Source organism: Ictalurus punctatus, chromosome 15 (assembly GCF_001660625.3).
Source record: "Ictalurus punctatus breed USDA103 chromosome 15, Coco_2.0, whole genome shotgun sequence".
NCBI classification, from domain to species: Eukaryota; Metazoa; Chordata; class Actinopteri; order Siluriformes; family Ictaluridae; genus Ictalurus; species Ictalurus punctatus.
In genome coordinates this window covers 5,768,161-5,792,500 of record NC_030430.2, presented here as the reverse complement: position 1 = coordinate 5,792,500, position 24,340 = coordinate 5,768,161, and the positions used below count along the sequence as shown (strand labels likewise).

The 24,340-nt window shown below is 39.5% G+C and overlaps 1 protein-coding gene and 3 long non-coding RNA genes across 11 annotated transcripts in view; all 4 read left to right on the top strand.

Annotated features, from left to right (window-relative positions):
- The window catches only part of LOC108275920 (SCAN domain-containing protein 3), a 6,003-nt gene extending 1,338 nt beyond the window's left edge, over positions 1-4,665 (top strand). The window contains exons 1-2 of one of the 2 annotated variants that reach the window (XM_017487055.3): positions 1-1,483; positions 3,016-4,665. The exon at positions 1-1,483 is cut by the window's left edge and continues 1,338 nt beyond it. In XM_017487055.3, the coding sequence (XP_017342544.1) occupies positions 3,030-3,890 (861 nt within the window). In that variant the 5' untranslated portion in view covers positions 1-1,483; positions 3,016-3,029 and the 3' untranslated portion in view covers positions 3,891-4,665. The other variant, XM_017487054.2, reaches the window with a different exon arrangement.
- Positions 4,666-6,628: 1,963 nt separating this feature from the next.
- LOC128635109 (uncharacterized) lies at positions 6,629-10,965 on the top strand. Of its 3 annotated transcripts, none has more exons than XR_008397979.1 (5): positions 6,629-7,936; positions 8,601-8,672; positions 9,978-10,034; positions 10,189-10,290; positions 10,436-10,965. It is a non-coding gene; the product is annotated as an uncharacterized LOC128635109 (long non-coding RNA). The 3 variants fall into 3 exon arrangements; XR_008397980.1 differs by having other exon boundaries at positions 8,601-8,731; XR_008397978.1 differs by having other exon boundaries at positions 6,629-8,672.
- Positions 10,966-13,478: 2,513 nt separating this feature from the next.
- Positions 13,479-17,563, top strand: LOC128635148 (uncharacterized). 3 transcript variants are annotated; one of them, XR_008398036.1, is made up of 5 exons: positions 13,479-14,486; positions 15,151-15,222; positions 16,576-16,632; positions 16,787-16,888; positions 17,034-17,563. It is a non-coding gene; the product is annotated as an uncharacterized LOC128635148 (long non-coding RNA). The 3 variants fall into 3 exon arrangements; XR_008398037.1 differs by having other exon boundaries at positions 15,151-15,281; XR_008398035.1 differs by having other exon boundaries at positions 13,479-15,222.
- A 2,488-nt stretch (positions 17,564-20,051) lies between these two features.
- LOC108262611 (uncharacterized) lies at positions 20,052-24,092 on the top strand. 3 transcript variants are annotated; one of them, XR_008398039.1, is made up of 5 exons: positions 20,052-21,059; positions 21,724-21,795; positions 23,107-23,163; positions 23,318-23,419; positions 23,565-24,092. It is a non-coding gene; the product is annotated as an uncharacterized LOC108262611 (long non-coding RNA). The 3 variants fall into 3 exon arrangements; XR_008398040.1 differs by having other exon boundaries at positions 21,724-21,854; XR_008398038.1 differs by having other exon boundaries at positions 20,052-21,795.
- Positions 24,093-24,340: the final 248 nt, after the last annotated feature.

Genomic DNA, 24,340 nt, shown 5'->3' with positions numbered 1-24,340 from the left:
GGAATAAAATCATCTGCTAATTCCGACAGGCTTCGGCCCATTTTCCAACCACGGTACTATCTTTCCAAATGGCGATGTCGAAAAATTCGGAAACCATCAAAAAGAGAGAAAATCAGTCGCCTTTCGACGGCGGTGTGGAACTATTCGCTGTCCGACGTCGACGTTTTCCAGCAGCAGTGAAGGACTGTCCGCTTCTGAACGATGGCATTAAATGTGCGCTTTCCAAATGGCGGTGCTGAAGTATTGCCTTTCTGACGTTGGTGTTCTCCCTCGGGTACATACAGCGTTATGACCAGAGGCAGAAACCCCGCCTCTGTACTGTTTGAGAAGAGGTGGAAACGGTGCGCCTGAACGCGACCCATATCTTATTCATGGTTGTAAAACTTACCTGCGTTCAACCGAATACCTAAACAGTCAGGAATTTAGAGTGCTATTGGCCCTTCAAGGTCGGTGTCGGATTATTGTCTTTCTAACATTAGATTCGGTTGAGAAAGATGCCTTGCGAACCAGGAGCGACGTCTGAATAGTTGGAGGATTGGTAACTCCGACTCTTCTGCTCTAGCCAGATGAACGCGTTGGAAGAGACGTAGAGACGGTGCGCATATACACTCGCATCGTCCCAACCCCTCTGTGAGAAACGTCCATGTATTTCTCCACCTGTTCACAAGTCAGTCGCTGCTCACATTTCCGTGGCGCACACACTGGAAAGTGTCATCTTACAACCGCCGATCAAACATGAGTGGCCGTTCAGGCGCACCGTTCCACCTCTTCTCAAACAGAAGTAGAGTCGGGTTTCTGCCTCTAGTCTCTCACTGTACGCTTCCGTGTTTCCGTGCAGTACAGACTGTAGGGCTGTGTGGTGTATCCGACTTGCCGGTGGAGAGAAAAACTTTTTCATACGGGCTTTCTAGTATACAAAGAAGCGACGACTGCTTTTGTGGGAAACCTGCTCATTTTGATGGCTTACGTGTTTTGACGGTCATTATGATCTGATGAAGGATGTTTTTCTACGTCTTTGTATTATGGACAGAATTAAGGTTACAAGCAACGTCTCGAGATTTCCTCAAACGCCTTCATCTTGTAACAGCAGAAAAGTCGAAGTTGACGTTAATTCCACACCTCATCACACGTCGCTCGTGGCCGGGAGGATATGTCGCTCGTGGACAGACAAATATGTTGCTCGCGGACCGACAGATATGTCGCTCGCGGACGGACGGATTTGTCGCTCGCGGACGGACGGATATGGACAATAGGTCGCGGACCTATCTATTACCTTTACAATTATGTAAATGTTTTTGCATATATGGATGTTTTAGTTGTAGTTGATAAGGCCGACTTATTTTTATGCGGCAAAAATTTGCCGCGTTAAATCTCAATCGAAACCCGACTAAACGGCTTATATAATCTCCTGCGGCTCTTCTCCGCTACTGAGCTCTCTGCTGGATGACTGCTGAACACCGACCGTCAGAAATCAGCTGTTAAGGTAAGTTTGATTATTTTTGATCATTTGGGATTATTTTACTTTACTTATAATCTTTTATTTTTTCCCTGAATTTCTCCAACCGACACCGATATTATGAACACACTACTCCCAGGTTGAAGCAAGCTGAATGCTAATTTAGAAACGGTGGAAACGGTGCGCCTGAACGCGACCCACATCTTACTGACGGTTGTAAAACTTCCCTGCTTTCAACCGAGTACCTAAACAGTCAGGAATTTAGAGTTCTATTGGCCCTTCAAGGTCGGTGTCGGATTATTGTCTTTCTAACATTAGATTCGGTTGAGAAAGATGCCTTGCGAATCAGGAGCGACGTCTGAATAGTTGGAGGATTGGTAACTCCGACTCTTCTGCTCTAGCCAGATGAACGCGTTGGAAGAGACGTAGAGACGGTGCGCATATACACTCGCATCGTCCCAACCCCTCTGTGAGAAACGTCCATGTACTTCTCCAACTGTTCACAAGTCAGTCGCTGCTCACATTTCCGTGGCGCACACACTGGAAAGTGTCATCTTACAACCGCCGATCAAACATGAGTGGCCGTTCAGGCGCACCGTTCCACCTCTTCTCAAACAGAAGTAGAGGCGGGTTTCTGCCTCTAGTCTCTCACTGTACGCTTCCGTGTTTCCGTGCAGTACAGACTGTAGGGCTGTGTGGTGTATCCGACTTGCCGGTGGAGAGAAAAACTTTTTCATACGGCTTTCTAGTATACAAAGAATGTCACTCGCGGACAGACAGATATGTCGTTCACGGACAGACAGATATGTCGCTCGTGGACGGAAGGATATGGACAACAGGTCGCGAACCTATCTATTACCTTTACAATTATGTAAAAGTTTTTGCATATATGGATGTTTTTAGTTGTAGTTGATAAGTCCGAGGTATATTCAGGGAAATTTTTTTCCGGCATTTCATTTCAATCGAAATCGCGAGGAACATAGTATATATAAGCTCCTCCAGCTCTTCTCCGCTACTGAGCTCTCTGCTGGATGACTGCTGAACACCGACTGTCAGAAATCAGTTGTTCAGGTAACTTTAATTATCTTTGATCATTTGGGATTATTTTACTTTCCTTATAATCTTTTTTTCGGGAATTTCTCCAACCGGCACCGATATTATGAACACGCTAGTCCGACACCACCATAGGAAAGCGAATGAGATCCCGTCGGATTTTCATTGGACATTTTCTAAATTGCAGTCGTTGGCGTCTCAGTGAACGCGAGGAAGATTTCGATTTAATAGAATTTCAAAAAGTAAAAAAAATGCTTCATGTGGTAACATTTAAATTAACAGAATTTATTCAAGTAAAAAATCATTGAATCAAACTAAATACACTAGGTTACACCAACAAAATAAAATGTAACGGTTAGATCAGGTAGAAATATCACCTTAAGTTAACATATGCAGCTTACTATTTTTGAATAGTGTTTTGTGAACACAAACTGGGCGGAATAACACACAGTTCAAAAGGGTTAATAAAAATATTCATCAGCGCTTTCTCTCTACCTCCTTACCAGACTTCTACTCCACCATGGGTTCAACAAACTCCACTGAGATGATCAAAATTCTGATACAAGCACGGGCAGCGACCCAACAAAAGCTCCAGAGCAACATGCAGCAACCAGAATCCATCTTGCAGTGGTCGGAGCAACATCGCCAGAGGTTTCGCTCCTTGACCCTCCGTGAGGTCGGCGACCAATTTGCATTTGTGCAACAGCTCCAAGACCTCTGTCAGAAATGGCTGCTGGCTGAGGATTGTGACCCGGCTAGGATTGTGCAGCGGGTGGTAATGGAACAGTTTATCAACCAGCTTCCAGAAGAGACCGCCCACTGGGTTCAGAACCACCAACCAGCAACGCTAAACGAGGCCATCCATTTGGCGAAGATCCACCTGACAGCTTTCATTCTCTCTACCTCCTTACCTGAGTACGACTCCACCATGAACTCCACTGAGATGATCACCATTCCACATGTTGAACAATGGCAAAGGCAGTATCTGGAGGCCCTGATAAAAGGTCAGGCAGAGATCCAATGGATGCTCCAGAGCTTCATGCATCAATTGGAATGTAAAGATTCTAAGACTGCTGTTTCACAGCAGTCAGAGCAATATCGCCTGAGGTTTCGCTCCGTGACCGTCGGTGAGATTGGCGACCTATTTGTATTTGCACAACAGCTCCAAGACCTCGGTCAGAAGTGGTTGCTGGCTGAGGATTGTGACCCTGCTAGGATTGTGCAGCGGGTGGTATTCGAACAGTTTATCAACCGGCTTCCAGAAGAGACCGCCCACTGGGTTCAGCACCACCAACCAGCAACACTAAACGAGGCCATTCAATTATCGAAAAACCACCCTTTGTCGCTCACGACAACGATTAAAAGATCGAATTTTATCTAATTTATTTAGCTTGAATTAATTTGAAATAAAGTCTGCCTCCCACCTGATGAGTTTATAAAAGCTGGACCGGTATACTGCTCCGCAATCACGAGCCTGTAAATAGCGAGTATCGTCCTAAGGCGGTTTTGAAATGAGTCGTAAGACGATTGACAGAATTGTCGCATTATGACAGATAATTTTCGACATAGTAGGCCAACTACAAATAATACGTTTCCGTGGAGGAATGTATCCGCGAGAAGTATCCGCAAGAAATATCCGCGAGAAGTATCCGCGAGCAGATAGGATTATTGTGTGTATGTCAAGACAACATTAGGATTATGAAAAGAAGATATGTTATTTGTATTGTGCAATTTGTCACTGCGCGCTGTCTGGACTGCAGCACTTCTGCCGATTTTAGGTCGGTAAAGTAGGCTGTATAAGTTATAAGGCCATATAAGGTATACTCCGCCTCTCCGCCTCCCAACCTAGAGTATGTAAAGCGACGACTGCCTGCCTGTAGAGTTTGTTGTGGGCTGCGCTTATCTGACTGACATGTACGTTCATAAACCGCTGTGCGACGACAAAAGTGCCCACCATCGGAAGACAAGCGGACCGACTTTCTTCTCAACAAAAGCAGGGACCCAACACTCAGTGCGTCCTTTCTTTCGTCTGTGTGTCTCTGTGTTAATAATTTTGTACTTACATAGACATATGTTTTGTTTATTATTTATAATATTGGAATAATGATTTGGTTAATTATTTGTATACAATAATCAATAAATTGATTTGAAACTGATTTGTTCCCACAAAATATATTTTTATAGACTGTCTCTATAAGCGTCTTGTTTCCTTTAACATCCACGCTTCATGCAGTAATGCTCAGTAATGAGTCATACACTTTAAATGAACAAATATGTTCTTCTTTGAAAACCATCTGTAATGCTTGACTGAACATATTTGAACAGTTTAGGTCAGATACAGTCCACAGAACATCTCAGAAGAAGCTTACACAACTCGTTCATCCATCTTCTGTGTGTTTTGATTGAACATCCTCTCATTTTCCTTACAACGCAGTGTGTTTTATTATTAAACATCATTGGAAGATAAAACATTTTAGGCATTCGTGCAAATTATTTTACACAAACTACATGGTTTGCTTCAGACAGCACATCAGGGGCTGTTTTGTCGTGGTCAGGGGAGAGAGGGCTCCACGGCTTATTCTTAGTGGTGGACAGTAACGAGGTATTTATAGTTCGTAACTGTACTTAAGTACATTTTTCAAGTATCTGAATTTTATCAGAGTATTTTCATTTTGGGAAACGTTTACTTTTACTTACCTACATTTTGATGCTTAACATGTAACTTTCTACTACATTACATTTAAGAAAAACATCCCGTTCCTTGCTACACCGAAGTGAATACATAAATTGTGATAAATGATAACCTGGCTCGAGAGCACAACCTTAACACCACGGTTCTCGCGAGAGTTTTCGCAAAGGGTGACTAGTCGTCTCTCTCTCTCTCTCTCTCTCTCTCTCTCTCTCTCTCTCTCTCTCTCTCTCTCTCTCTCTCTCTCTCTCTCTCTCTCTCTCTCTCTCTCTCTCTCTCACACACACACACACACACAGACACACACACAGACACACACAGGAGTGACTCATGTAGAGCTGGAGAATCAGGTTTCTCGGTTCCTCTCATACTGTAACAACATACTGTTGGAGAAAAACAAAACATAGATACAAAGCCTGCTGTTAAAAACAGCTTAATATTTCATAATAAATAACATCGAATTCTGATATTTAAAAAAGCTTTATTAATAGCCAGATTAAATAAATTATAAACACATTTTAATGTAAGGGACTTTATTAAGAAGAATAAATATTTGTCTAGAACTCTGACACGGTTATCCTTCGCCTTTCGACGCCGGGGTTGGACAAATCGTTTTTCCACGGCAGCATCGGGCCTTTATGTTCATGACTCAGTTTTCCACTGTTTTATTTTATTTAATTTTATTATGTTAGTGTCACATAACGAACTCAGACATTAGACAACATACACAGGCATATTTCCCATGAAATATGTGCAATATTTGTACACAATATTTCACCAAAAACATGTACAAAAAGACAATGAAAAAATCTATAATAAATAACAATATAATTATATTAATACGGCTGTTTATGATTTTTCTCACATGCGACAGGATAGCTTACTTAATGTAACGAATAATAGGAAAAAATGGAATATAAATAATTTAACGGAATAAAATCATCTGCTAATTCCGACAGGCTTCGGCCCATTTTCCAACCACGGTACTATCTTTCCAAATGGCGATGTCGAAAAATTCGGAAACCATCAAAAAGAGAGAAAATCAGTCGAATACCTAAACATTCAGGAATTTAGAGTGCTATTGGCCCTTCAAGGTCGGTGTCGGATTATTGTCTTTCTAACATTAGATTCGGTTGAGAAAGATGCCTTGCGAATCAGGAGCGACGTCTGAATAGTTGGAGGATTGGTAACTCCGACTCTTCTGCTCTAGCCAGATGAACGCGTTGGAAGAGACGTAGAGACGGTGCGCATATACACTCGCATCGTCCCAACCCCTCTGTGAGAAACGTCCATGTACTTCTCCAACTGTTCACAAGTCAGTCGCTGCTCACATTTCCGTGGCGCACACACTGGAAAGTGTCATCTTACAACCGCCGATCAAACATGAGTGGCCGTTCAGGCGCACCGTCCCACCTCTTCTCAAACAGAAGTAGAGGCGGGTTTCTGCCTCTAGTCTCTCACTGTACGCTTCCGTGTTTCCGTGCAGTACAGACTGTAGGGCTGTGTGGTGTATCCGACTTGCCGGTGGAGAGAAAAACCTTTTCTAGTATACAAAGAAGCGGACTTTCTAGTATACAAAGAAGCGACGACTGCTTTTGTGGGAAACCTGCTCATTTTGTCGCTCACGACAACGATTTCGAAGATCGAATTTGATCTAATTTATTTAGCTTGAATTAATTTGAAATAAAGTCTGCCTCCCACCTCATGAGTTTATAAAAGCTGGACCGGTATACTGCTCCGCAATCACGAGCCTGTAAATAGCGAGTATCGTCCTAAGGCGGTTTTGAAATGAGTCGTAAGACGATTGACAGAATTGTCGCCTTACGACAGATAATTTTCGACATAGTAGGCCAACTACAAATAATACGTTTCCGTGGAGGAAAGTATCCGCGAGCAGAGTGAGTCCAAAAATGCACTCGGCCTCTGTCGCGAGTAGTGGTAGCGGTAGTGGCTCAACTTTCTTCCTGAATCATCTCCTAAATATCCTCGACTGTCGCTGATCCTCCACTACTTCATGATTCACTTTTGACATTTCTCTTTCTGATCAGGGATTTTCCGAATAAGGACACGAGCGCAGTCGATCAGTCCGCCATGGTCATAAGGAAGTGGATGAGAACTTGACGGATTACCTTTTTTTTTTTTGCTCTCCGCGGCATAGAAGATCTTTACTTTGATTCTTCACTACATAAAACGGAGCGTCACAGAAGTTTAAATCAGGCTACATTTATTTAAAATCTGCTCATTCTGATGGCGGTCCATACAGCAGTGCTTGCTTATTTTTTCGGTCATTATCATGTTGTAGTTTTTGGGTTGAAACCAGAGAGAAAGATGTTTTCCTGCGTTTTGGTATCGTGGTCCGAGGTGAGGCTCCAAAAAACGTTTCTGCGTCTCCTCAAACGCGTTCACTTTATATGCTGAAGCGTCGAATTTGTTACTTCTAATAACTGCGGTTTCCGCGTCGAGATAGACTGCGACTTAGGGGAAGTTCCACCCCTGCTCTTGCTTCTGATAGTTTTTTTTACTTACGTAAGCTGTGGGAGTCGGCCTCCCCGCTCTGAGAGCCATTAAAAACGCCTGCCTGCGTGCAGGATGTGTTGTGGACTGAGTTTATCTGACATGTACATTTATAAACAGCTGTGCGACAACAAAGTCATCGGAAGACGGACTTTCTTCTCAGCAAAATACAAGAAATTATTTCAAAAAGGAAAATATGAGTACAGCTCAATACATCTGTGACGGTAAGCTGAATCTGCTGCTTTCTTTAAATGACTACACTATATGGCCACAATTTTGTGGGCATCAGACCCATGTGTCCTTGTAGAACATCCCATTCCAGATTTATTCCCCATTTGCCATTATAATAACCTCCACTCTTCTGGGAAGGCTTTGCACTAGATTTTGGAGCGTGGCTGTGGGGATTTGTGCTCAGTCATCCACAAATGCATTAGTGACGAGGTATTGTAATGCTGGAACATCAGTCTCAGTCTTAGTTCCAGTCAAGGAAAATTGTAATGCTGCACCATACAAATACATTCTAGACAATTGTGTACATCCAAATTTGTGACCACATACAGTGTAGATTAGACATGGTGCACGTCATATGATCAGACAATATTTATAATAATTAGCCACTATTTGTGTTGGTTTGTCTCGCGCTCCAGTAGGACTCGCGCTCCCGTGGCGACTGTTTGTCTATACTGCTTGAGCAGAGACTCCGATATTTTAAGGAATTTCATCTCAGACTCTCATCGGCTGTTTGTTAGCTGTACTTGCTACTATTCGCGGAGAGGTTCACACTACGCGATTCATTCTAGAGAATAACATGCTGGAAAATACCTGGAAAATACATAATGTATTAACTATGAACTAGTTTATTTTGTTGATTGTTTCTCCTTGACTCAGGTGTGTGCACTGCAGTGCTCAGCGGTGTGTCTGAGATCTGCGAGATGCTCGTGAACGTCTTCGCATGTGGAGGTGTGTGTGTCAGTCATCCGTAGCATTTAACACCCGAGATGTCCAATATCAATATTTTAGTGAGTTTGAGATCTAAATCGATGCTTTTGTGAGTTCTGTTTACAACTTTCATGTTAAAAGAAATTCAGTGTTATTTCAAAACCTTGACTGCATGCAATTATTTCACAGCCTCAGAGGCACATAGCAACAGTAGCACATCTGTGTTATCTGTTTTATCTGTTTCTCTGCATTTAAGTCTCATGAGCCATACAGTAGAGCAATATTGACTGATCTCTTGAAAACACTATTGTGCTTCTGCACGGGGAAAAAATGGTTACATTTACGTAACATTTTTAGCAAAAATGTGCATTTGCTTTTTAAAGTAAATGTAACTTCATATAATTAAAAAAGATACGTCATGTAAAATGATTAAACATTGCTTAATATGAATTTAAAACTATATATTTCGTGCAAAAGAGCTTAAATAAATTGTGTAAACCTGACTTTAGCTGTTTCCAGTCACATTAACTAGGAAAACCTGTAAATTGTTATTGTCTAGACGTCGGCATGTGTTGATTTAGCTAGACTCCAGTCGGTTCACGTAAACATTACTTCAAATTTAAACTATCCGTAAAGCATACACAGTACAATCTACACTTTTGGGCATTGGCTACAAAAAAAACAAAAAACAAAAAACAAAAACAAACAAACAAAAAAAAAACTTGACGCAAAAATAAATAACTTCCGTTTAAAAATCACATTAACTTTTATAATTACACTATATGGCCCAAAATGTGGACACCTGACCATCACAGCAATATCTAGGCCTTCTCCAAACTCTTTCCACAAAGTTGTATTGCACACAATTTTCTAGGTCTTTGTATGCCATAACATTAAGATTTCCCTTCACTGAAACTAATGCCCCTGTGCTCTGCCAGGGTTGGAGTGGAAGAACTCGAGTTCTTACATATGAATACGTATATATCCACATACCTTTGTGTACATATATATATATATATATATATATATATATATATATATATATATATATATATATATATATGTGCATATTTGGATGTTAAGATGGATAGAACAAATACAGGTCAGGATATGCTGAGAGCACCGCAACACTAGAATAAACGAGTTTCCACAACATTACTATTAAAGTAGCTACATGAACAGGAAAACAAAGCACGTTTTTTTTTTGCATGTGTGTCTTCAAATCCATTCACATAAGAAACAAGCCCATGATGTATCATGTCTTTGTGTCTGGAAAACATTTTCATTTTATTAAAATTGTTTTCCATCTTTATTTCTACTCCGCAGGAGAAATACATGATCAGGATGTAGCAGCAGATCATTCCGCAGAGTCAGGAGAAGAAGGTCTGCTTACTGAAATTTGCACTCCCATTTTCTTCTAACCGTCATTTATAAACTACATCAGTTCATATTTAATAACAGTAAAAAAGCAGAACATTGGCTTTAGTGTGTTGCAATAAAGCAATACAAAAGAAAAGTTACACTTCTCTGTTTTTAGTTGTGAGACTTTCAGTGGAGGAAACTGGACCGGCCGGGACCCAACACTCAGTGCGTCCTTTCTTCTCCACAGATCCATGAGACACCTCCTCCGTCATGACATGTAATGAGAAGATCGTGTATCTCCAAATAGAATGCAATTGATAAGTTTACTGTCGATTTACTGTTGATTTCTACTCAACTTGTGCTCATCAGACTCATACTGTGTGTGTCTGTGTGTCTCTGTGTTTGTGTCTGCGTCTGTGTAGGGATCCCAACCTTGAGGTCACTCCAGTGCCAGTCTTCCACGTGTCCTGCTGTGGTCATTTCACCAACTTTTGGTGTTATCAATTTGGTGTTATCATGGCATGCTTAATTTTAGCGGAGACGTTAGCCACAGCTTTATACTCGCTCGCTTCGGTTTTTTACTTGTTGCTCTGTAATCATATTTCTTGCCGTGACCAATTTAAAAAAAAATGGCTGAACAGATCTGTGTTGCTAATACTCTATAACGTGTCTTTTTAATACATCAAAGAGAAGTAGGGGTTGGCTGCTATTTTTCTTGGGGATTGTTTTAAATAGATATAGTGCATATACACTCGAATCAATATTACATTTGAAATACAATGTGTATAATAGTGTATTATAATATATAATAACATAATAGTTTTATATTGTTTAACATTCTAAATAATTTTGTACTTACATAGACATATGTTTTGTTTATTATTTATAATATTGGAATAATGATTTGGTTAATTATTTGTATACAATAATCAATAAATTGATTTGAAACTGATTTGTTCCCACAAAATATATTTTTATAGACTGTCTCTATAAGCGTCTTGTTTCCTTTAACATCCACGCTTCATGCAGTAATGCTCAGTAATGAGTCATACACTTTAAATGAACAAATATGTTCTTCATTGAAAACCATCTGTAATGCTTGACTGAACATATTTGAACAGTTTAGGTCAGATACAGTCGACAGAACATCTCAGAAGAAGCTTACACAACTCGTTCATCCATCTTCTGTGTGTTTTGATTGAACATCCTCTCATTTTCCTTACAACGCAGTGTGTTTTATTATTAAACATCATTGGAAGATAATACATTTAGGCATTCGTGCAAATTATTTTACACAAACTACATGGTTTGCTTCAGACAGCACATCAGGGGTTGTTTTGTCGTGGTCAGGGGAGAGAGGGCTCCACGGCTTATTCTTAGTGGTGGACAGTAACGAGGTATTTATAGTCCGTAACTGTACTGAAGCACATTTAGCTATACTAAAAAGAAATCAACATTTAACGAACAAAATATCTTTTTTAAAGCTATACTTAATAATTTTGGTAAATTTCAATCAAAATATTGGAGAATGGGAGTAATTATACTGATAAGTTTCAGGAACTACAATTATTTCTTATTCCATATATAATATTCATTAGTTTGACCTGACTTTCCGAATAAGGATTGGGCTAATACTCCGCCGTGTAATAAAACGACGAGTGCCTGCCTGTAGAGTTTGTTGTGAGCTGCGCTTATCTGATTGACATGTACAACAACCATCGGAAGACGAACGGACCGACTTTCTTCTCAGAAACATACAGTAAATTATTTAAAAAAGAAAAATATGAGTACAGCTCAAAACATCTGTGACGGTAAGCTGAATCTGCTGCTTTCTTTAAATGACTACACTATATTGCCACGATTTTGTGAGCATCAGACCCATGTGTCCTTGTAGAACATCCCATTCCAGATTTTTCACCATTTGCCATTATAATAACCTCCACTCTTCTGGGAAGGCTTTGCACTAGATTTTGGAGCGTGGCTGTGGGGATTTGTGCTCAGTCATCCACAAATGCATTAGTGACGAGGTATTGTAATGCTGGAACATCAGTCTCAGTCTTAGTTCCAGTCAAGGAAAATTGTAATGCTGCACCATACAAATACATTCTAGACAATTGTGTACGTCCAAATTTGTGACCACATACAGTGTAGATTAGACATGGTGCACGTCATATGATCAGACAATATTTATAATAATTAGCCACTATTTGTGTTGGTTTGTCTCGCGCTCCAGTAGGACTCGCGCTCCCGTGGCGACTGTTTGTCTATACTGCTTGAGCAGAGACTCCGATATTTTAAGGAATTTCATCTCAGACTCTCATCGGCTGTTTGTTAGCTGTACTTGCTACTATTCGCGGAGAGGTTCACACTACACGATTCATTCTAGAGAATAACATGCTGGAAAATACCGCAGCCTAGACTGAGAAACATCCCGTGCACTTGAGCAGTCACCACAGGAGCGCGCATCGGGTATCGCCGAACCGGTGATCGCAGTGTTGGGGAAGCGACTTAGCCGGCGCCGGGAAAATACATAATGCATTAACTATGAACTAGTTTATTTTGTTGATTGTTTCTCCTTGACTCAGGTGTGTGCACTGCAGTGCTCAGCGGTGTGTCTGAGATCTGCGAGATGCTCGTGAACGTCTTCGCATGTGGAGGTGTGTGTGTCAGTCATCCGTAGCATTTAACACCCAAGATGTCCAATATCAATATTTTAGTGAGTTTGAGATCTAAATCGATGCTTTTATGAGTATGGAGTGGAGAAAAACAAAACATAGATACATAGCCTGCTATTAAAAAACAGCTTAATATTTCATAATAAATCAATCGAATTCTGATATTTAACAAAGCTTTGTTAACAGCCACATTAAATAAATTCTAATTACAGTTTAATATAAGGGACTTTATTTAAAAAAAAATAAAGACTACATATTTGTCAAAATTTTTCTGACAAGGTTATCCTTCACTTTTCGACGGCGGGGTTAGACAAATCGTTTACGACTGTCCGCTTCTGAACGATGGCATTAAATGTGCGCTTTCCAAATGGCGGTGCTGAAGTATTGCCCTTCTGACGTTGGTGTTCTCCCCCGGGTACAAACTTCCCTGATTCCTTTTCTCAGACAGAAGTAGAGACGCGGTTTCTGCCTCTAGTCTCTCACTGTACGCTTCCGTGTTTCCGTGCAGTACAGACTGTAGGGCTGTGTGGTGTATCCGACTTGCCGGTGGAGAGAAAAACCTTTTCTAGTATACAAAGAAGCGGACTTTCTAGTATACAAAGAAGCGGACTTTCTAGTATACAAAGAAGCGGACTTTCTAGTATACAAAGAAGCGACGACTGCTTTTATGGGAATCCTGCTCATTTTGTCGCTCGCGACAACGATTTAGAAGATCGAATTTGGTTTAATTTATTTAACTTGAATTCATTTGAAATAAAGTCTGCCTCCCACCTTATGAGCTGGACCGGTATACTGCTCCGCAATCACGAGCCTGTAAATAGCGAGTATCGTCCTAAGGCGGTTTTGAAATGAGTCGTAAGACGATTGACAGAATTGTCGCCTTACGACAGATAATTTTCGACATAGTAGGCCAACTACAAATAATACGTTTCCGTGGAGGAAAGTATCCGCGAGCAGAGTGAGTCCAAAAATGCACTCGGCCTCTGTCGCGAGTAGTGGTAGCGGTAGTGGCTCAACTTTCTTCCTGAATCATCTCCTAAATATCCTCGCCTGTCGCTGATCCTCCACTACTTCATGATTCACTTTTGACATTTCTCTTTCTGATCAGGGATTTTCCGAATAAGGACACGAGCGCAGTCGATCAGTCCGCCATGGTCATAAGGAAGTGGATGAGAACTTGACGGATTACCTTTTTTTTTTTTGCTCTCCGCGGCATAGAAGATCTTTACTTTGATTCTTCACTACATAAAACGGAGCGTCACAGAAGTTTAAATCAGGCTACATTTATTTAAAATCTGCTCATTCTGATGGCGGTCCATACAGCAGTGCTTGCTTATTTTTTCGGTCATTATCATGTTGTAGTTTTTGGGTTGAAACCAGAGAGAAAGATGTTTTCCTGCGTTTTGGTATCGTGGTCCGAGGTGAGGCTCCAAAAAACGTTTCTGCGTCTCCTCAAACGCGTTCACTTTATATGCTGAAGCGTCGAATTTGTTACTTCTAATAACTGCGGTTTCCGCGTCGAGATAGACTGCGACTTAGGGGAAGTTCCACCCCTGCTCTTGCTTCTGATAGTTTTTTTTACTTACGTAAGCTGTGGGAGTCGGCCTCCCCGCTCTGAGAGCCATTAAAAACGCCTGCCTGCGTGCAGGATGTGTTGTGGACTGAGTTTATCTGACATGTACATTTATAAACAGCTGTGCGACAACAAAGTCATCGGAAGACGGACTTTCTTCTCAGCAAAATACAAGAAATTATTTCAAAAAGGAAAATATGAGTACAGCTCAATACATCTGTGACGGTAAGCTGAATCTGCTGCTTTCTTTAAATGACTACACTATATGGCCACAATTTTGTGGGCATCAGACCCATGTGTCCTTGTAGAACATCCCATTCCAGATTTATTCCCCATTTGCCATTATAATAACCTCCACTCTTCTGGGAAGGCTTTGCACTAGATTTTGGAGCGTGGCTGTGGGGATTTGTGCTCAGTCATCCACAAATGCATTAGTGACGAGGTATTGTAATGCTGGAACATCAGTCTCAGTCTTAGTTCCAGTCAAGGAAAATTGTAATGCTGCACCATACAAATACATTCTAGACAATTGTGTACATCCAAATTTGTGACCACATACAGTGTAGATTAGACATGGTGCACGTCATATGATCAGACAATATTTATAATAATTAGCCACTATTTGTGTTGGTTTGTCTCGCGCTCCAGTAGGACTCGCGCTCCCGTGGCGACTGTTTGTCTATACTGCTTGAGCAGAGACTCCGATATTTTAAGGAATTTCATCTCAGACTCTCATCGGCTGTTTGTTAGCTGTACTTGCTACTATTCGCGGAGAGGTTCACACTACGCGATTCATTCTAGAGAATAACATGCTGGAAAATACCTGGAAAATACATAATGTATTAACTATGAACTAGTTTATTTTGTTGATTGTTTCTCCTTGACTCAGGTGTGTGCACTGCAGTGCTCAGCGGTGTGTCTGAGATCTGCGAGATGCTCGTGAACGTCTTCGCATGTGGAGGTGTGTGTGTCAGTCATCCGTAGCATTTAACACCCGAGATGTCCAATATCAATATTTTAGTGAGTTTGAGATCTAAATCGATGCTTTTGTGAGTTCTGTTTACAACTTTCATGTTAAAAGAAATTCAGTGTTATTTCAAAACCTTGACTGCATGCAATTATTTCACAGCCTCAGAGGCACATAGCAACAGTAGCACATCTGTGTTATCTGTTTTATCTGTTTCTCTGCATTTAAGTCTCATGAGCCATACAGTAGAGCAATATTGACTGATCTCTTGAAAACACTATTGTGCTTCTGCACGGGGAAAAAATGGTTACATTTACGTAACATTTTTAGCAAAAATGTGCATTTGCTTTTTAAAGTAAATGTAACTTCATATAATTAAAAAAGATACGTCATGTAAAATGATTAAACATTGCTTAATATGAATTTAAAACTATATATTTCGTGCAAAAGAGCTTAAATAAATTGTGTAAACCTGACTTTAGCTGTTTCCAGTCACATTAACTAGGAAAACCTGTAAATTGTTATTGTCTAGACGTCGGCATGTGTTGATTTAGCTAGACTCCAGTCGGTTCACGTAAACATTACTTCAAATTTAAACTATCCGTAAAGCATACACAGTACAATCTACACTTTTGGGCATTGGCTACAAAAAAAACAAAAAACAAAAAACAAAAACAAACAAACAAAAAAAAAACTTGACGCAAAAATAAATAACTTCCGTTTAAAAATCACATTAACTTTTATAATTACACTATATGGCCCAAAATGTGGACACCTGACCATCACAGCAATATCTAGGCCTTCTCCAAACTCTTTCCACAAAGTTGTATTGCACACAATTTTCTAGGTCTTTGTATGCCATAACATTAAGATTTCCCTTCACTGAAACTAATGCCCCTGTGCTCTGCCAGGGTTGGAGTGGAAGAACTCGAGTTCTTACATATGAATACGTATATATCCACATACCTTTGTGTACATATATATATATATATATATATATATATATATATATATATATATATATATATATATATATATATATATATATATATATATATATATATATATATATATATATATATATGTGCATATTTGGATGTTAAGATGGATAGAACAAATACAGGTCAGGATATGCTGAGAGCACCGCAACACTAGAATAAACGAGTTTCCACAACATTACTATTAAAGTAGCTACATGAACAGGAAAACAAAGCACGTTTTTTTTTTGCATGTGTGTCTTCAAATCCATTCACATAAGAAACAAGCCCATGATGTATCATGTCTTTGTGTCTGGAAAACATTTTCATTTTATTAAAATTGTTTTCCATCTTTATTTCTACTCCGCAGGAGAAATACATGATCAGGATGTAGCAGCAGATCATTCCGCAGAGTCAGGAGAAGAAGGTCTGCTTACTGAAATTTGCACTCCCATTTTCTTCTAACCGTCATTTATAAACTACATCAGTTCATATTTAATAACAGTAAAAAAGCAGAACATTGGCTTTAGTGTGTTGCAATAAAGCAATACAAAAGAAAAGTTACACTTCTCTGTTTTTAGTTGTGAGACTTTCAGTGGAGGAGACTGGACCGGCCGGGACCCAACACTCAGTGCGTCCTTTCTTCTCCACAGATCCATGAGACACCTCCTCCGTCATGACATGTAATGAGAAGATCGTGTATCTCCAAATAGAATGCAATTGATAAGTTTACTGTCGATTTACTGTTGATTTCTACTCAACTTGTGCTCATCAGACTCATACTGTGTGTGTCTGTGTGTCTCTGTGTTTGTGTCTGCGTCTGTGTAGGGATCCCAACCTTGAGGTCACTCCAGTGCCAGTCTTCCACGTGTCCTGCTGTGGTCATTTCACCAACTTTTGGTGTTATCAATTTGGTGTTATCATGGCATGCTTAATTTTAGCGGAGACGTTAGCCACAGCTTTATACTCGCTCGCTTCGGTTTTTTACTTGTTGCTCTGTAATCATATTTCTTGCCGTGACCAATTTAAAAAAAAATGGCTGAACAGATCTGTGTTGCTAATACTCTATAACGTGTCTTTTTAATACATCAAAGAGAAGTAGGGGTTGGCTGCTATTTTTCTTGGGGATTGTTTTAAATAGATATAGTGCATATACACTCGAATCAATATTACATTTGAAATACAATGTGTATAATAGTGTATTATAATATATAATAACATAATAGTTTTATATTGTTTAACATTCTAAATAATTTTGTACTTACATAGACATATGTTTTGTTTATTATTTATAATATTGGAATAATGATTTGGTTAATTATTTGTATACAATAATCAATAAATTGATTTGAAACTGATTTGTTCCCACAAAATATATTTTTATAGACTGTCTCTATAAGCGTCTTGTTTCCTTTAACATCCACGCTTCATGCAGTAATGCTCAGTAATGAGTCATACACTTTAAATGAACAAATATGTTCTTCATTGAAAACCATCTGTAATGCTTGACTGAACATATTTGAACAGTTTAGGTCAGATACAGTCGACAGAACATCTCAGAAGAAGCTTACACAACTCGTTCATCCATCTTCTGTGTGTTTTGATTGAACATCCTCTCATTTTCCTTACAACGCAGTGTGTTTTATTATTAAACATCATTGGAAGATAATACATTTAGGCATTCGTGCAAATTATTTTACACAAACTACATGGTTTGCTTCAGACAGCACATCAGGGGTTGTTTTGTCGTGGTCAGGGGAGAGAGGGCTCCACGGCTTATTCTTAGTGGTGGACAGTAACGAGGTATTTATAGTCCGTAACTGTACTGAAGCACATTTAGCTATACTAAAAAGAAATCAACATTTAACGAACAAAATATATTTTTTAAAGCTATACTTAATAATTTTGGTAAATTTCAATCAAAATATTGGAGAATGGGAGTAATTATACTGATAAGTTTCAGGAACTACAATTATTTCTTATTCCATATATAATATTCATTAGTTTGACCTGACTTTCCGAATAAGGATTGGGCTAATACTCCGCCGTGTAATAAAACGACGAGTGCCTGCCTGTAGAGTTTGTTGTGAGCTGCGCTTATCTGATTGACATGTACAACAACCATCGGAAGACGAACGGACCGACTTTCTTCTCAGAAACATACAGTAAATTATTTAAAAAAGAAAAATATGAGTACAGCTCAAAACATCTGTGACGGTAAGCTGAATCTGCTGCTTTCTTTAAATGACTACACTATATTGCCACGATTTTGTGAGCATCAGACCCATGTGTCCTTGTAGAACATCCCATTCCAGATTTTTCACCATTTGCCATTATAATAACCTCCACTCTTCTGGGAAGGCTTTGCACTAGATTTTGGAGCGTGGCTGTGGGGATTTGTGCTCAGTCATCCACAAATGCATTAGTGACGAGGTATTGTAATGCTGGAACATCAGTCTCAGTCTTAGTTCCAGTCAAGGAAAATTGTAATGCTGCACCATACAAATACATTCTAGACAATTGTGTACGTCCAAATTTGTGACCACATACAGTGTAGATTAGACATGGTGCACGTCATATGATCAGACAATATTTATAATAATTAGCCACTATTTGTGTTGGTTTGTCTCGCGCTCCAGTAGGACTCGCGCTCCCGTGGCGACTGTTTGTCTATACTGCTTGAGCAGAGACTCCGATATTTTAAGGAATTTCATCTCAGACTCTCATCGGCTGTTTGTTAGCTGTACTTGCTACTATTCGCGGAGAGGTTCACACTACACGATTCATTCTAGAGAATAACATGCTGGAAAATACCGCAGCCTAGACTGAGAAACATCCCGTGCACTTGAGCAGTCACCACAGGAGCGCGCATCGGGTATCGCCGAACCGGTGATCGCAGTGTTGGGGAAGCGACTTAGCCGGCGCCGGGAAAATACATAATGCATTAACTATGAACTAGTTTATTTTGTTGATTGTTTCTCCTTGACTCAGGTGTGTGCACTGCAGTGCTCAGCGGTGTGTCTGAGATCTGCGAGATGCTCGTGAACGTCTTCGCATGTGGAGGTGTGTGTGTCAGTCATCCGTAGCATTTAACACCCAAGATGTCCAATATCAATATTTTAGTGAGTTTGAGATCTAAATCGATGCTTTTATGAGTATGGAGTGGAGAAAAACAAAACATAGATACATAGCCTGCTATTAAAAAACAGCTTAATATTTCATAATAAATCAATCGAATTCTGATATTTAACAAAGCTTTGTTAACAGCCACATTAAATAAATTCTAATTACAGTTTAATATAAGGGACTTTATTTAAAAAAAAAAAAGACTACATATTTGTCAAAATTTTTCTGACAAGGTTATCCTTCACTTTTCGACGGCGGGGTTAGACAAATCGTTTACGACTGTCCGCTTCTGAACGATGGCATTAAATGTGCGCTTTCCAAATGGCGGTGCTGAAGTATTGCCCTTCTGACGTTGGTGTTCTCCCCCGGGTACAAACTTCCCTGATTCCTTTTCTCAGACAGAAGTAGAGACGCGGTTTCTGCCTCTAGTCTCTCACTGTACGCTTCCGTGTTTCCGTGCAGTACAGACTGTAGGGCTGTGTGGTGTATCCGACTTGCCGGTGGAGAGAAAAACCTTTTCTAGTATACAAAGAAGCGGACTTTCTAGTATACAAAGAAGCGGACTTTCTAGTATACAAAGAAGCGACGACTGCTTTTATGGGAATCCTGCTCATTTTGTCGCTCGCGACAACGATTTAGAAGATCGAATTTGGTTTAATTTATTTAACTTGAATTCATTTGAAATAAAGTCTGCCTCCCACCTTATGAGCTGGACCGGTATACTGCTCCGCAATCACGAGCCTGTAAATAGCGAGTATCGTCCTAAGGCGGTTTTGAAATGAGTCGTAAGACGATTGACAGAATTGTCGCCTTACGACAGATAATTTTCGACATAGTAGGCCAACTACAAATAATACGTTTCCGTGGAGGAAAGTATCCGCGAGCAGAGTGAGTCCAAAAATGCACTCGGCCTCTGTCGCGAGTAGTGGTAGCGGTAGTGGCTCAACTTTCTTCCTGAATCATCTCCTAAATATCCTCGCCTGTCGCTGATCCTCCACTACTTCATGATTCACTTTTGACATTTCTCTTTCTGATCAGGGATTTTCCGAATAAGGACACGAGCGCAGTCGATCAGTCCGCCATGGTCATAAGGAAGTGGATGAGAACTTGACGGATTACCTTTTTTTTTTTTGCTCTCCGCGGCATAGAAGATCTTTACTTTGATTCTTCACTACATAAAACGGAGCGTCACAGAAGTTTAAATCAGGCTACATTTATTTAAAATCTGCTCATTCTGATGGCGGTCCATACAGCAGTGCTTGCTTATTTTTTCGGTCATTATCATGTTGTAGTTTTTGGGTTGAAACCAGAGAGAAAGATGTTTTCCTGCGTTTTGGTATCGTGGTCCGAGGTGAGGCTCCAAAAAACGTTTCTGCGTCTCCTCAAACGCGTTCACTTTATATGCTGAAGCGTCGAATTTGTTACTTCTAATAACTGCGGTTTCCGCGTCGAGATAGACTGCGACTTAGGGGAAGTTCCACCCCTGCTCTTGCTTCTGATAGTTTTTTTTACTTACGTAAGCTGTGGGAGTCGGCCTCCCCGCTCTGAGAGCCATTAAAAACGCCTGCCTGCGTGCAGGATGTGTTGTGGACTGAGTTTATCTGACATGTACATTTATAAACAGCTGTGCGACAACAAAGTCATCGGAAGACGGACTTTCTTCTCAGCAAAATACAAGAAATTATTTCAAAAAGGAAAATATGAGTACAGCTCAATACATCTGTGACGGTAAGCTGAATCTGCTGCTTTCTTTAAATGACTACACTATATGGCCACAATTTTGTGGGCATCAGACCCATGTGTCCTTGTAGAACATCCCATTCCAGATTTATTCCCCATTTGCCATTATAATAACCTCCACTCTTCTGGGAAGGCTTTGCACTAGATTTTGGAGCGTGGCTGTGGGGATTTGTGCTCAGTCATCCACAAATGCATTAGTGACGAGGTATTGTAATGCTGGAACATCAGTCTCAGTCTTAGTTCCAGTCAAGGAAAATTGTAATGCTGCACCATACAAATACATTCTAGACAATTGTGTACATCCAAATTTGTGACCACATACAGTGTAGATTAGACATGGTGCACGTCATATGATCAGACAATATTTATAATAATTAGCCACTATTTGTGTTGGTTTGTCTCGCGCTCCAGTAGGACTCGCGCTCCCGTGGCGACTGTTTGTCTATACTGCTTGAGCAGAGACTCCGATATTTTAAGGAATTTCATCTCAGACTCTCATCGGCTGTTTGTTAGCTGTACTTGCTACTATTCGCGGAGAGGTTCACACTACGCGATTCATTCTAGAGAATAACATGCTGGAAAATACCTGGAAAATACATAATGTATTAACTATGAACTAGTTTATTTTGTTGATTGTTTCTCCTTGACTCAGGTGTGTGCACTGCAGTGCTCAGCGGTGTGTCTGAGATCTGCGAGATGCTCGTGAACGTCTTCGCATGTGGAGGTGTGTGTGTCAGTCATCCGTAGCATTTAACACCCGAGATGTCCAATATCAATATTTTAGTGAGTTTGAGATCTAAATCGATGCTTTTGTGAGTTCTGTTTACAACTTTCATGTTAAAAGAAATTCAGTGTTATTTCAAAACCTTGACTGCATGCAATTATTTCACAGCCTCAGAGGCACATAGCAACAGTAGCACATCTGTGTTATCTGTTTTATCTGTTTCTCTGCATTTAAGTCTCATGAGCCATACAGTAGAGCAATATTGACTGATCTCTTGAAAACACTATTGTGCTTCTGCACGGGGAAAAAATGGTTACATTTACGTAACATTTTTAGCAAAAATGTGCATTTGCTTTTTAAAGTAAATGTAACTTCATATAATTAAAAAAGATACGTCATGTAAAATGATTAAACATTGCTTAATATGAATTTAAAACTATATATTTCGTGCAAAAGAGCTTAAATAAATTGTGTAAACCTGACTTTAGCTGTTTCCAGTCACATTAACTAGGAAAACCTGTAAATTGTTATTGTCTAGACGTCGGCATGTGTTGATTTAGCTAGACTCCAGTCGGTTCACGTAAACATTACTTCAAATTTAAACTATCCGTAAAGCATACACAGTACAATCTACACTTTTGGGCATTGGCTACAAAAAAAACAAAAAACAAAAAACAAAAACAAACAAACAAAAAAAAAACTTGACGCAAAAATAAATAACTTCCGTTTAAAAATCACATTAACTTTTATAATTACACTATATGGCCCAAAATGTGGACACCTGACCATCACAGCAATATCTAGGCCTTCTCCAAACTCTTTCCACAAAGTTGTATTGCACACAATTTTCTAGGTCTTTGTATGCCATAACATTAAGATTTCCCTTCACTGAAACTAATGCCCCTGTGCTCTGCCAGGGTTGGAGTGGAAGAACTCGAGTTCTTACATATGAATACGTATATATCCACATACCTTTGTGTACATATATATATATATATATATATATATATATATATATATATATATATATATATATATATATATATATATGCATATTTGGATGTTAAGATGGATAGAACAAATACAGGTCAGGATATGCTGAGAGCACCGCAACACTAGAATAAACGAGTTTCCACAACATTACTATTAAAGTAGCTACATGAACAGGAAAACAAAGCACGTTTTTTTTTTGCATGTGTGTCTTCAAATCCATTCACATAAGAAACAAGCACATGATGTATCATGTCTTTGTGTCTGGAAAACATTTTCGTTTTATTAAAATTGTTTTCCATCTTTATTTCTACTTCGCAGGAGAAATACATGATCAGGATGTAGCAGCAGATCATTCCGCAGAGTCAGGAGAAGAAGGTCTGCTTACTGAAATTTGCACTCCCATTTTCTTCTAACCGTCATTTATAAACTACATCAGTTCATATTTAATAACAGTAAAAAAGCAGAACATTGGCTTTAGTGTGTTGCAATAAAGCAATACAAAAGAAAAGTTACACTTCTCTGTTTTTAGTTGTGAGACTTTCAGTGGAGGAGACTGGACCGGCCGGGACCCAACACTCAGTGCGTCCTTTCTTCTCCACAGATCCATGAGACACCTCCTCCGTCATGACATGTAATGAGAAGATCGTGTATCTCCAAATAGAATGCAATTGATAAGTTTACTGTCGATTTACTGTTGATTTCTACTCAACTTGTGCTCATCAGACTCATACTGTGCGTGTCTGTGTGTCTCTGTGTTTGTGTCTGCGTCTGTGTAGGGATCCCAACCTTGAGGTCACTCCAGTGCCAGTCTTCCACGTGTCCTGCTGTGGTCATTTCACCAACTTTTGGTGTTATCAATTTGGTGTTATCATGGCATGCTTAATTTTAGCGGAGACGTTAGCCACAGCTTTATACTCGCTCGCTTCGGTTTTTTACTTGTTGCTCTGTAATCATATTTCTTGCCGTGACTAATTAAAAAAAATGGCTGAACAGATCTGTGTTGCTAATACTCTATAACGTGTCTTTTTAATACATCAAAGAGAAGTAGGGGTTGGCTGCTATTTTTCTTGGGGATTGTTTTAAATAGATATAGTGCATATACACTCGAATCAATATTACATTTGAAATACAATGTGTATAATAGTGTATTATAATATATAATAACATAATAGTTTTATATTGTTTAACATTCTAAATAATTTTGTACTTACATAGACATATGTTTTGTTTATTATTTATAATATTGGAATAATGATTTGGTTAATTATTTGTATACAATAATCAATAAATTGATTTGAAACTGATTTGTTCCCACAAAATATATTTTTATAGACTGTCTCTATAAGCGTCTTGTTTCCTTTAACATCCACGCTTCATGCAGTAATGCTCGGTAATGAGTCATACACTTTAAATGAACAAATATGTTCTTCATTGAAAACCATCTGTAATGCTTGACTGAACATATTTGAACAGTTTAGGTCAGATACAGTCCACAGAACATCTCAGAAGAAGCTTACACAACTCGTTCATCCATCTTCTGTGTGTTTTGATT